At 38.5% G+C, this 12,792-nt stretch overlaps 2 protein-coding genes across 5 annotated transcripts in view; one reads left to right on the top strand and one right to left on the bottom strand.

Moving 5' to 3' along the window:
• ctnna2 (catenin (cadherin-associated protein), alpha 2) overlaps positions 1-12,792 on the top strand; it is a 281,855-nt gene that overhangs the window by 161,001 nt on the left and 108,062 nt on the right. The window lies entirely within an intron of this gene.
• On the bottom strand, positions 5,701-12,777 carry lrrtm1 (leucine rich repeat transmembrane neuronal 1). Its single transcript, XM_068589097.1, has one exon. The coding sequence runs from the start codon at positions 12,376-12,378 to the stop codon at positions 10,801-10,803; it is 1,578 nt and encodes a 525-aa protein (XP_068445198.1). The 5' UTR covers positions 12,379-12,777; the 3' UTR covers positions 5,701-10,800.

Raw genomic sequence — 12,792 nt, 5'->3', positions numbered from 1 at the left:
TTTCAAACTGTTCTCAGTTACCCTGCTCTTTTTGTTTGGATTCATTTTTTCCAACTTCAATTCTTTTTATGCTTGTGCATTTGGCATTTTATGACGAATGGAGAGCTGTCGGTGGATATATCTAATGATGTGTGTTTGAAGGTACTTGCCATTTTTCAAATCATTCAAAATAATCAAAATACATTCATAGGATTGCAGGCATGGGACATTCAAAACATCAAAAAGATGAAAGAGGACCATATGGTAGTTTTCAAAAGTTCTTGAAATGTCACAAAACTGATGTTAGCAATCAATTATTTTTTCCCCAGCTGTCTCTCTCCCTCTTTCATACTTCCACATACAATCGCACACACGGACACATATGCAAGGCCATACACGAAGCAGAGACTGGATCGCATAGTTTCTCATCAAATATCCTCCTATTGTCATTGCAGACTCATGGGTTTCATTAGTGCCAGCTTTAAAACAACAGCTCTCATTCCCACTCCCACACTGTAGTCCCTAATGCTTCCAATGGAGGAGGAAACAACACTTGCCTGAAGGGTACGTGCATATGAAAGTCCACAAAAAAAATTATGTTATTTATTCTCTGGTCTCATTTGACTTGCTCAGGAGAAACATGCCTGATAAGCACTTTGGTGCTATTTTAACAAGTAGTTACATGGATTAGTTGTGTGGTTGCACCTGTGCTTATTGTAGGTTAGATTACAAACTTGCAATTAAGGACCAAACTTATTCTTTCCACACTAAACATTTAGGCACTGAATGGAATTAAAGACTTTGGTAGCTGCAGAGAGCAGCTGATCACAGCCTTTTTGGCAATGAGCTGCCTTTTTTAAATTGTTTTCACTGGATCTGAGGGTTTTGTAGGCTGCTTAGGCACCCAGAGCCCCTCACTTTTATCCACCCAGCACACCTTGCATGTTTTTTAGAAATGCTCCGGGCACCTCAAGTTGAAAAAGTGTTCAGAAAAAAAATGGCTACGTTACCACAGCTTTTTGTCTGTGTCTAATCAAATGACAACAGAGGTGAGGCTTTCTTCTTGCACATCACAACAATTGATGTAAAGAGGGAGAGCGAAGCTCGTGCTGTTGGTTTCTGCCCACTGGTTCAGCATGAAGGAAAGCCACAACAGCATCAGATTGGCAGCGTCGTGACTGATACACGGTGCAATTCTAATTACATTACCTGATGTAATAGCAACGTAGCGGACAGTGGCTGACTGTGTGGTCGCCTAGCAACAGTGTAGGTGTCTCAACATAAAAGCAGAGCACTTAATGTTTCAATAAAGCATCTGTGAAGTGTTATCAAGAGGTATGTGGTTTCGGTTAATACGTGACATGTAGCTTTGGTTGTTTTTTGGTATTTTGCAAATTGTTTTTAATTTATGACCAAAGATGATAGATTAAAAAAGGAGAATTGAAGGACAGAGGGTGGGGAAATGCAGCTAAATAATGAATTATACACTCATGTAGACAGCAAGGGTTTTCTTGTAAGCATATACCTACTTATACTTCAGACTTTGTGCAGCATGTTGGAAGTTTTTCAGCAAGCCTTCAGGGACAGCCTATCTAGAGCGATCAGACATTTTACCATTGGACAGGGGGGATGAGTTGGATCCAGAAATCCCAGCCCAGGAGGCTGACTTATTCAGTATTCTGCCGATGTTTGATCCTGACCTTACTGTTACATGTCCTTGGTGCATGCAGAGCGCAGCAAATACCTTTTTGGGGGATTGCATGCTCCAGCCCATTTTAATGTGCCTTTTCATTCTCAGTACACCATCACTAAGCCCCACAGCAGGGGCTCAGAGCAACCATTTTGATTATGAGAATGATTGAATTAATGCTGCTGAAGTTGACACTTAATGGATTACGGTGGTCAGAATTGTTAAAACACACGAGGCAGATCTGTGTAAAGACATTTTAAACCCCTTTATTTGTCACACTCCCAGGGAAAAGGTTTTAAAGTCTAACCTTGCTAATCTTTTGCAAAGGCTAACCTATTGAAAATGAAGTCAGACACATATAAACAACAAGCATTAGCCCCATCATAAAGTACTGGATGTAATGCGTAAAGAGCTCCTGGATTACAACTTGTAAATGGCACACTGCTCAATCAAAGTTGTCAATTTTAAATTATTGTAGTTTTCTTGAGTTAATAATGATATTTGAATGCAACAAAATATTTGGTACACCACCCTCTACTTTTCTGCCTTGAAAATTGTTAAGTTCCATAACCTCTATTGCAGCAGCTCTTACAGGGCATAATAATGTCAGACATGCATCCTTGCCATTAGTGTTTACATACAGTAATACTGCAATATGTTTGAATTTTAGCTGTTTTCTATTCCTTAAATCTTCATTTCTTTTCGCTTGCCTCTGTAATTTTCTCTTCAAATGTCATTGAACATCGTAGCAGAAGGGTTCTTTGGTTCATGTGCTGTATGTTTAACCTTCTGTGTGTGTTTATGTGAATAGTTTTTCGCACCTATCCTTCCTTCTTTTCTTAGTCCTCTTACAGTACAGTTGTTCATTTTGACCGTGAAGTTTGTTTACGGTTTTATTTATTTTTTAACCAACACCTCTTTCTCTAATGATTCAATGTGAATTATTATCTTTTGTCATTAATATACTTGCTGAGAAACTGGAGCCAATTGAAATTGGCAATGCATTAACCAAAAGCAATATTGCTGTCACAAAACATTAGCCTCAGTGATATGATTGTAAATGTATTTTGTTAAAAAGGTTATTAGGTTAATTTAAAAAACCTATTGGGTTCATTTTAAAACATAATCAGGAGAACCTGCTCATGCACGGGGGACCATTCTATCTAAAGCAGCCAAGAGGAAAAATAATAACATATTGACTAAAACGCACTCTTATATTGCAAGGTTGACACTCTCTATAAATGTACTTTATATTCTATTTGTCTTAACATATCATTGACTGAGTGGATCCAAAATAAATGTGAACGTATATGTTGAATTTAATAGGGATCAATTCTCTAAGGATTTAATTAATACAGATGTACCCAATTAGCTCTTCTTGTTTTGTTTGTTAAACCGATATAATAGTGATATTTAAACATTAACATATATATATATATATATATATATATATATATATATATATATATATATATATATATATATATATATATATATATATATATAAAATCTCATTAGGAGCTGTCACTTTATTTCAGGTCATTGTGATGGAATTATTGAAATATGCTGATAGCAGTATGAATTCTGAATTCTGGATGGTTACCTAAAGTAGTATCAGGGTAAAGTTGCATAGCATGAACACATACTTACCTGAAAATTGTATGAGCTGTATGCCCGTTACTTTTCTTTAAAACTGTGTGAAGCACTAATAGCAATGATGTGATTCAGCCCTGACATACATATAACATGCATAGAAGCGTGTGGCTCTGGCACCGGCAGCTCTTTGTCAGTACAGTCTCCCAATAAAAGCTCTTTGTGGTCTTTCTCCTTTCACTGTTGACTGTGATGGCTTTTCTAAGTTAGACATTAAACACGCCATCAGTTTCATTATCGTTATGCAGGCTTTCTGGTGAATGCTTTGTGGACACCCCATTATACTCTGCTCCAGCCCGTCTAATCTCACAGCATTCTTTTGCAGTCTCAAATTGTCCAAAAAATGTCTGCGGCCTCTAATTGAGCTCATATGTATTTACAGTTTAACATAGGGTATGTTAATAGACCTGTTCATATGTCAGAAAGAAATGAAATGCACAAAGTATGTATTTTAACAAGCTTCTTTTTCTCTCTCTCTGTCTCTCTTTTGGTTTTCTTATTGGATCTATTGGTCTTCTGCCCTGCATTGGATATGACAGGTAAGTCTATCTTTTGTATTTATTGTAACGCCTCTGGGCTGGATAACTGTGTATGCACTGACCGTCACAGTGCAAATGTTTACTAAATTGTATCTTAAGTACTTGCTGCACCAGGGATGCATTTAGCTCAATGGTTTTGTAAACAGTGAACACATTCTCTTTGCTCAGCTGACACTTAGAGAATGGGGCAATTCCATTTATGCAGCCAATCTCACTGGCTACTGGAGAGATGCCAATCTGCCCTCGCAGATAGGGAAGAAAGAGGGAGCAAGGAGAGTGGGTAGATTAGCATTTATTCATCCTGACACTGATCAGATAAATGGGAAATGATAAATGCTGTCTTTTTTACTGCGCTTAACCTGTGTAAACTTTTTATTCAAAAAGCAGTGTCTACAGTCTTGCTGTGCCATGCCTTTGAAACACTTAATCAAAGTGTTGTCTTGGATTCAGATTTATTTGAGGTGATCTGACTATGAATAATGAAACATGATGCAGTCGTCCTGATGACTCATTTATCCTAAACTGTGAATAACTTGAAACATGAAAGCGTATTTCTGTGCCGGGTAAGGAGTAGACTCATCAACTTATAGGACTAAAAGGCTTTGTTTTGAATTCAGTCTTGGGTATATTTTATTATTCCTTTTTGGTTTGTGAGAGTTCTTTTTTTAAGTTTCTGGTGACGCTACCTTGCACAGTAAATCTAAATGTCCATTGAAGGCCTCTTTAATAATTGGTATATTGCCAAAATATTGTATCGCTATACATTTAATAGAGATGCACATCATGTTTGTCTATTTTAGAATGAGATGAAGCATACTGTGCATTGAATCAAATTAAGTACTTTTTATTTCACATTAAAACATATTATTTGACTAGCCTTGTAAACTCAATGTTACAATCACATTTAACAAACAGATGGATGTAATTTGATACTTTTTGTATGTGTGTTTTCTCTTCTTGGACACAATCATGTACACTGTTTATTTCTCATGCTTTCACCATAACTTCCCAGCCCATTATCACCATTCGTGTGCTGGTCAGTGCTGCAGCAAATATTTCCTCAAGCATTTACAATACATATAGTAGCTTTATTATTTAAATGCTTTATTGGTTTTGTACAGAATACTCCCATTTGAAAGTACAGTCCACATTCAGATGCAGAAATGGCAGCCATGCATTTTATTGATGGATATTTCCTTGTGTGGGTGCTGGAGCACAGTTTGTGTCAGGTTTATGTCTTTAAGCGTCTAAATTCTAGGGCTATTCACACATGAGGTCTATAACTGAATTGAAAGAAATATATATGAAAACATGCAGAACCTATGAGATCTGGGGTGTAGACAAAATTGTAAATGTATGTAAAAGTTGAAGCCTAAATTATCTTTTTTTCCCCTCATAAATTGCACCAGGGTCTATCTGTAAAGGTATGAATAACAGTATTACATGAATAGAAAATCCTGAATGCAGTACCGGATAAAGCTTTGTAGTTCAGCCACCATAATACTCTGAACATTAGGCGCTGACCCACATCTGCTCTTCTGCGGGTAACATGGAGCCCCAGATGCAGGCCCAGCTGTTGCCATGTATTATCTCACTGACTATTCCTGATGTTTAATGTTAAATGCAAGAAAAAACATTATCATGGGCTAATCCAACCAATCCAAGCAATGACAAGAAAGATATTTACAAAATACACTCTTATTGATATATATATATATACATATATATATATATATATATATATATATATATATATATATATATATATATATATATATATATATATATATATATATATATATAAATCATTATTATTATTGTTAAAATATTGGCCACCAGTCTTCTGTTCCTATCTCACCTACTGACTCACTGTAATAAATACTCAGCTGCAAACATTGCCCCCATTCTCCAACCAGTTTCACCTTCCTCATCAGCCTCCACTGCTCTGCCTACAGTACTATGTAGGTAAAAAAAATAATGACTCTTCAGCGATTATTATTAATTCAGTGTTGCTTGAGTATTGTGCATATAAATAAAACAGTGGGTGCGGAGGGCTACAGGTTGCCTGCAGAGTTAGCCTGAGTAATGAATGTATTCCCTATTAGACATGCATCTGTATTCATAAAGCTATAATTTGTTTAATTTTCCCAATATTTTAGAGAAGTTATTGTTAGTTTAACATCACAATATTGTGTTAAAATGGAGATATCTATCTCTCTATCTTTGCTAACCGCAATATTTTGTTAGTGGCTGTCATTTAATTCAGTGGAGTAATACTTTTAATGATTTCACATTCATAAAAACAACAGCAGCAGTGTTTGAAATGAGGAAGATAAAAGAATGTGTACAGCAAGAGAGAAAATGGTGTGTCAGAGGTTTTGGATTCAAAGATAATGTTGATGATGATTAGAATATTGATCCTGATACCCCACCTGTTATAAAAGAAGCAGTGGAAAGCCACCCACTCATTGTCATTAGTCATCACCGGCTCCTTACAGCCTGCTGCAGTACATGCTGCCACCCATGATTTAGCTCTCCGTCCGGTTATGAGGGGGTGGTAAGCGTTTATTATGTAGCACAGTCCTATTCCCAATGAAATGGCAGAATGTTGCCCGATCGATACCCCTCACAGGAAGCCAGGTTAATTAATTTTTTAAGGATTTGTTTGTGTCTGTGAAGGGCCCCCCTTGCTGCAGGTTTGTAATGCAAACTATATCCCAGACATCATGTAGCACTGCACAGAATTAGAGGTGCAGTATGTGAGGGCACACAGGTATAAACATGCTTACAGCGGTTATGTTTCTTTTTGTATTCCACTGTTGTTTTTACGTTGATGATAGTGAGGTTAATTTGGGTTTATTTAGATCTCAGCTAGCACCTACCTGTAAAGTTGCAGTCTGCAGGATCTCTCCATGGTTAGTGTTTGACCTTTAGATGTGACCCTGGTCTCATGTAGAGAATGCCCTGCCTTTTGCTCAGCATATCCCCCCTATATTGACTCATTGTATCAGTGACTCTACTTTTATATACTTCTTTTGTTAGTAACTTCTCATCTAAGCATTGCACTGATAACACTGGATTTCTGGATTCCATGGTTTCCAAATCTCTTTGGCTTATTTACAACCAAAATGTGAACAAACATAACTGCATGTCCACAAATACACCACATGCTCAGTTTAGCACACATAAGCTACGGGCCAATAGTGTCAGACCTATTAGCATGTGCATTGTACATACAACCATGTACATCCTCTGGCTGGCAAACAGCTGCGGCACTGAAAAGTACAGAACAAATGTAACGCCTGCTCGCCCAACTGCTCTTAAAAGAGGTAAAATTTCAGACCTTTCTGACTGAACAGTCATCTAATCGCAAATCACCGTGTCAACCACGTATCATCTTCTGAATCCGGATTCTTCTGGATTTACATCTGTATCAAACCTATCCTAATCCATCAGTGAACATTTGAAAATGTTAGCGAGAGATACATACATTTGTTATCACTATGATAATTTTGGTCACCACTCATCTGTATTGATTTTTACTGAGCATCATCAATCAAAGCATTTATAATGGATGCTGGCAAATATCTGCCCTGAGGGAATTATCACCCAAAGCGTAGGTCAAGCATAGATTTGATCTCCTGTCAGGGAGATGAATTGTTGTTTTCCTCTACAGTTACTGTGTTTTATGGGCACAGAAAAAAGAGAGGGAGGAAGAAGGAAGGTAAAGGTGAATAGGGATAGAGATAAGTCTAAAGTAGTGAAACGTCAGCCTTCCGGACTCAAAGCTTTTAAAATATTCAGAGCCATTCTCCATCACCTTTTGCCCTGGTTACTTGTTCAAGAAAAGATTGAAATGAAATCAATAGCTGTGCCAGTGTTGGCCTCTCTGCCAGGCATCATCCAATATTCATACAAATGAAGCTTCACAACCTCAAATGTACCCAGCAGTTGTGTTAAAGGGTCTGCGAAGGACTTTAAGGGGGTGAAAATTGTAGACAGGGATGTGAAGAAAAGAAAATAAGTAGGTGTCCGCATCATGAAGCCCTACCACACTTACTGCGGTCTATTGCATTCACATGATATGACAGGTTATGATTAAAAGCTACTTTGAGTCTTAACGTAGGATGCCCTTGGGATCATGAATACAAAATGGAACATAAATCCCACGTGGCAACTTTAAGCTATCATCCCGCCCCAAAATGTCTCCCCTTAAAAAAACACACACAATGTAGTGTTGTGTTACTTGAGCACTAGTTGCACTGCATGCAGACTGTTCATTTAGTTCCAATAGATAATTAACTTGTTAACAGCCCAAAAACATGAAAGTCCATTGTGGGTATATTGCTCACACTCCACCTTTTATTTTTAATCCTACATGGACCAATTCCTCAGACATTGCTTGAATGGTAATTTCTGAAAAAGGGTCCCTTTACTGTCACAGACCACTGAGGTCAGTTTATGTTAAAAACGCATCATTAAGTGCAGTTTGGCGTGGATAGGCGTGAAGACCAACTACTTGAACACAATTGTCAGCAGAACGTCATACAAATATACAGACATGTAACAGTTTTGAAAACTGATTGATGACTTCCATTTTGGAAGTTTTTGAGGAATAAACAGTAGTTTCCCAATGGATTTAGATTATACAACATGAAAAGCATGTTTATTGCGGCTTGCATTTATTTAGGAATGGAACAAGAAAATAGTTTTAATTTAGTGCACTCCAGTGCAAAACACAGAATTTCCAGCAAATCCTTTCTAAGAATAAGGATGATTAGTCTGTGGTGGGATTTTACCTGAGATAAATCCTATGAGCTGGAGAAGGATAGAAAAGTAAAGTATATCCTGTGGCTCACTATTTAGGTCCTTCCAGGATTTGACAATATGTGATAACAAGAATTACAAGAATTCTTGTTTAGAGCATGCAATTTTTCTCCAATGTCAGCAATATGTCCACATAATACTGGAAACATGTTTGTCTGCTTGACTGCCTTTTTAGACACTATTTTATTTCGAACCACTCATAATTAGCTTCGTAGTCCAATTAAATGAATCCTTACCCCAAAGAAAACATTTCTTTCAAACATATTATAGCCTGAGGGACACTTACACTTCTTCTACCACACTTTGTATCATCCACCATTTTAGAGCTCACCAAACAATCTCTAACCCGACCAATTCTTACCTGAACACCAGAACACCAACTGCACGTGCAATGTTGTTGATAACTCTGAAAATAACTTTTTTACTCTTATTGAAACTAATTATGTAATGATTGTCAGCGATTTCTCAAACATGTTTTTATTCCTGCTGACTTACAAGTTGTAAACATTATCTTAATTTATCGCAAAATAACACAAAAATGATGCAGATTGATGCATTGGATTTTTTTCTGAAAAGCTGCTGCAAATTCAGTATACTGATGTTTTCTTAGCTGTGAACGTTTGCAGAGTATGGTGCACAATAGGTAAAATGCAGCCACAGTATGAGAATATGCACACTAGAGAGCAGTCTGTTCCCTCTTTCTGCAGTAGTTGTGATCCTCCGTCTCCCTCTCTCTCTTCCCCCCTTCTCACACAACATACGGTTCATGTCAAAGAATCCAGGAAACACAACATCTGTCAGTGCACTAATTTACACAATGAACACCAGAGGAAGAAGGATATATATACACCTCAAAATGACCTTGTATTCAACAAACATTTTACATTACATGGAAACACAGTGAAAAACATTGTATGTGCAAATCTTCCCTTAAGCTGCTGGATCATTTCTTCAATGATTCTAATACAATTGAAAATTGTATCTTGATTTAAGTTTGCATGGTTTTGATGATTGTTGCCTTTTGTGTGCTTGATTCAGTGGAAGGAGCCATGACTCCTCTGTGAAATCCAAAGAGTGAGAGGCAATAAGAAGCATAGCTTTAGATCTTTGACACTCTGCTTTCTTTACTTGGATAGTGCACAGATAGTGATGTAATAATATGGAAATATGCTTGCCAATTGAAATGTGATAGATCATTTGAATCTATTTTCCGATAGGCAATGTGAAAGGGGAAATAAACTGCACTGATAGCGAGTCAACACATCAAATGATAAAACAACAAATATGAGAATTAAAACAGAGAAGAGATCTAAAAGACCATGGATTTTACATTGGCGATGAGATGCAGATATCCCTCTGCCCCCTTTTTTTCATTTTTTTTTTTGGTTCAATACACTGCAGAAACATATCTCCTGTCCATTAGCGTAAAGACTGTGTCTATTGTAATCCATTATTTCTGACAGGCTTTTCATGTACAAATGACTTTACTGTGAATAGCAATTCATTTATTTAAACCTTTTTTGTAGTTTTACAAAAGTAATAGATTATCTTTTATAACTTTTTATCCACACTTGCAGTTCTTTTTTTAACATATTTTACACAGACTTGTATTTTACATTTTTAATCCAACTTAAACATTTTTTTTTAATATTTTAAATGCTTGTCAAATATTGTGTTTACCATAATACAAATGGTTTTATTTTTTATTTTTTCATCTTATGAGTGTCCCGTTTCTTTTTAAACAATAATTAAATGTCCTGAAGTAGAAAGACACATTAAAGCTTAAATATCCATCCATGAGAGAAAGTCTCAGTGCCCACGATGTATTCCTTTCTGGTTTACTGTAGAACATCAACAGGTCCTAGAGTCAGGTGGCCATTATCCCCTGTGGCCTCAAATATGCAGTAGATTGCAGTAGCAGTAAATCCACTGCAAAATAGTCAGCCGCATAAAGCCCACTCATCCATATCACAGTGAGATGCTGTGTAAAAAGAGTCAGAAAAGATCCATTTATTCCTTCTTTCCCAAAATATTCCCCTCCCCAGTGTATCCAAAAAGGGATTTGCTGTATATCCAGATAATCACAGGGAAAGACGTATTCACAAAGCATGGTCACACCTCACATTCCCGAGAAGGTTGTTGTTGGCAAGTGCAAGAACCATATTCATTGATGATTACTAGAGCACCCTCAATGTGGTTAGGTTTATAGTCAACATAGTACTCCGGTGTAGAAATTGCAGCCATCTGCTGCATGCTTTGCTTTTGCTTCTGCTTACGCCGCTGACTGCTGAAGCACTGCCTCAGTTGTCTTATTCCTGCTGGAAAGCACTTCCATGCCACATACAGCATGAGCACAATGATGAGAAAGGAAAAGATGAGTGCCATGGTGCCAGTCACCACCTTGTGGATCTGCATGGTCCTCTCCTGGTCATCATGGCCCACTGTGACAGTGAAAGAACTGGTAACCACCTCACTGCCCTCACCTTCATAAGGGTTAGGGGTAAATGGGCCAAGGAAAACCGAACCACCCTGGGCCAGATCCCTTGTAGAGGCATACAGGCCTGCTGTAGTTACCTCCATTGGGCGATCCTCGCATAGCTGGAAAGCATATACAGCATCTAACACATCCTCGCCCTGCGCAGTGTCGGGGCTTGAACACAGCAGGGAATTGTCACGCTGGCCTCGGAAGGCACTCAGCCAAGAGGCCAAAGCGCACACGTTACGACTGCACTCCCAGTCATTCCCTGCCAGGGTAATGCTGTCCAGAGAAGACCAAGAATCCAAGATGCGCTGGTCCACGGAGGTCAACCGATTGGAATCTAGCATCAGCACCTTGAGGTTGGGTGCACTTTCAAAAACATGTGGTTCCATGTACTCTATTTCATTGGCTGAGAGGTCAATCTTCTCTAAAAAATGCCATGTCCAGTCCAGTGTGTTGACAACAACAGTAGCACGATTGTTGTGCATGTACAGAGTACGTAAGGAGATGAGGCGAGGGAAGTGAGCCAGGTTGACTTTAACCAGCTCATTGTGCTCAAGATGCAACTCAGTCAACTTGAAGAGGCCAGCGAAGGAGTTTCTTGCGAGGCTCTGCAGTTGGTTGTATCCCAAGTCCAGAAACTGCATGCTCCGGCAGTCTTGAAAAATCCGCACTGGCACAAATTTTAAAACATTGTAGCGCAAATGCAAATTAGTGAGCTTTCTAAGGCCATGGAACAGGTCAGGTTCTAATGCCTGCAGCCTGTTGTATGAGAGGTCCAAGATACGCAGGTTTGGGAGGGGCCTAAAGGTGCCATTTGGCAGACTGTCAATCCGGTTGCTGCTGAGGTCTAACTCCTTGACCCGTCTTAGCCTGTCAAATGCACCCTCCTCTACAATGTCAATGTTGTTGTGGTCTAGATAGAGCCAGGTGAGCTGTGACAGACCCACCAGTTGGCCTTCACGCAGCTCGGTCAAGTTGTTCTCTCTCATAGACAGGCCCATGGCGCTGCTCAGATTGCGGGGAATGTCTGTGAGGTTGAGCCCCTCGCAGTACAGCAGCTTGCTGTCGCAGCGACACAGCCTTGGACAAACCCCCTCCACCAAGGGAACAGTCCTCAGAAAAATCCCCAATATACACAGTATCAACCCAGGGGGCTTCTTCAGTGGCCACTTTAAGTACAGTCCAATTAGAAGGAAATCCATTAGCATAAATATCCAGAGATGTCTCTGAGAAAATGTCCATTGAACCACTCTGGATATTGTTTTTGCAGCGATCACATCATATTTAATCAATTTAATAATCTGTTTCGTTGCAATTTTGTATTCTAGCTGTAAACGGTAATATTATACTTCATTTACTTTGTCAACTAAAGAAATCTTTGTTGAAAATGCAAAAAGGATAGAGGGCAAGTCTCCTTGCTTATGTCAGATATCAAGCAGTGGGTGGAGAGTAGAGGAGATGGAAAAAATAAAATTCTCTTCATTGATCGATCTTATTTGAAAAGATTCCTACTCACCCCTATCCAAAAGCTGACAATCTCCATTCAGCGTCTCGCTTTGTGCCCCGACACTAATTATGTGCGAATCTAAAAAAGACCCCACTGTGGTACAAATTCTTCCCCC

This window comes from Clinocottus analis, unplaced genomic scaffold, assembly GCF_023055335.1.
Source record: "Clinocottus analis isolate CAN_PGR_092001 unplaced genomic scaffold, fCliAna1.0.p SCAF_22, whole genome shotgun sequence".
Taxonomy (NCBI): Eukaryota; Metazoa; Chordata; class Actinopteri; order Perciformes; family Cottidae; genus Clinocottus; species Clinocottus analis.
This window is presented reverse-complemented; position numbering and strand designations above follow the sequence as displayed.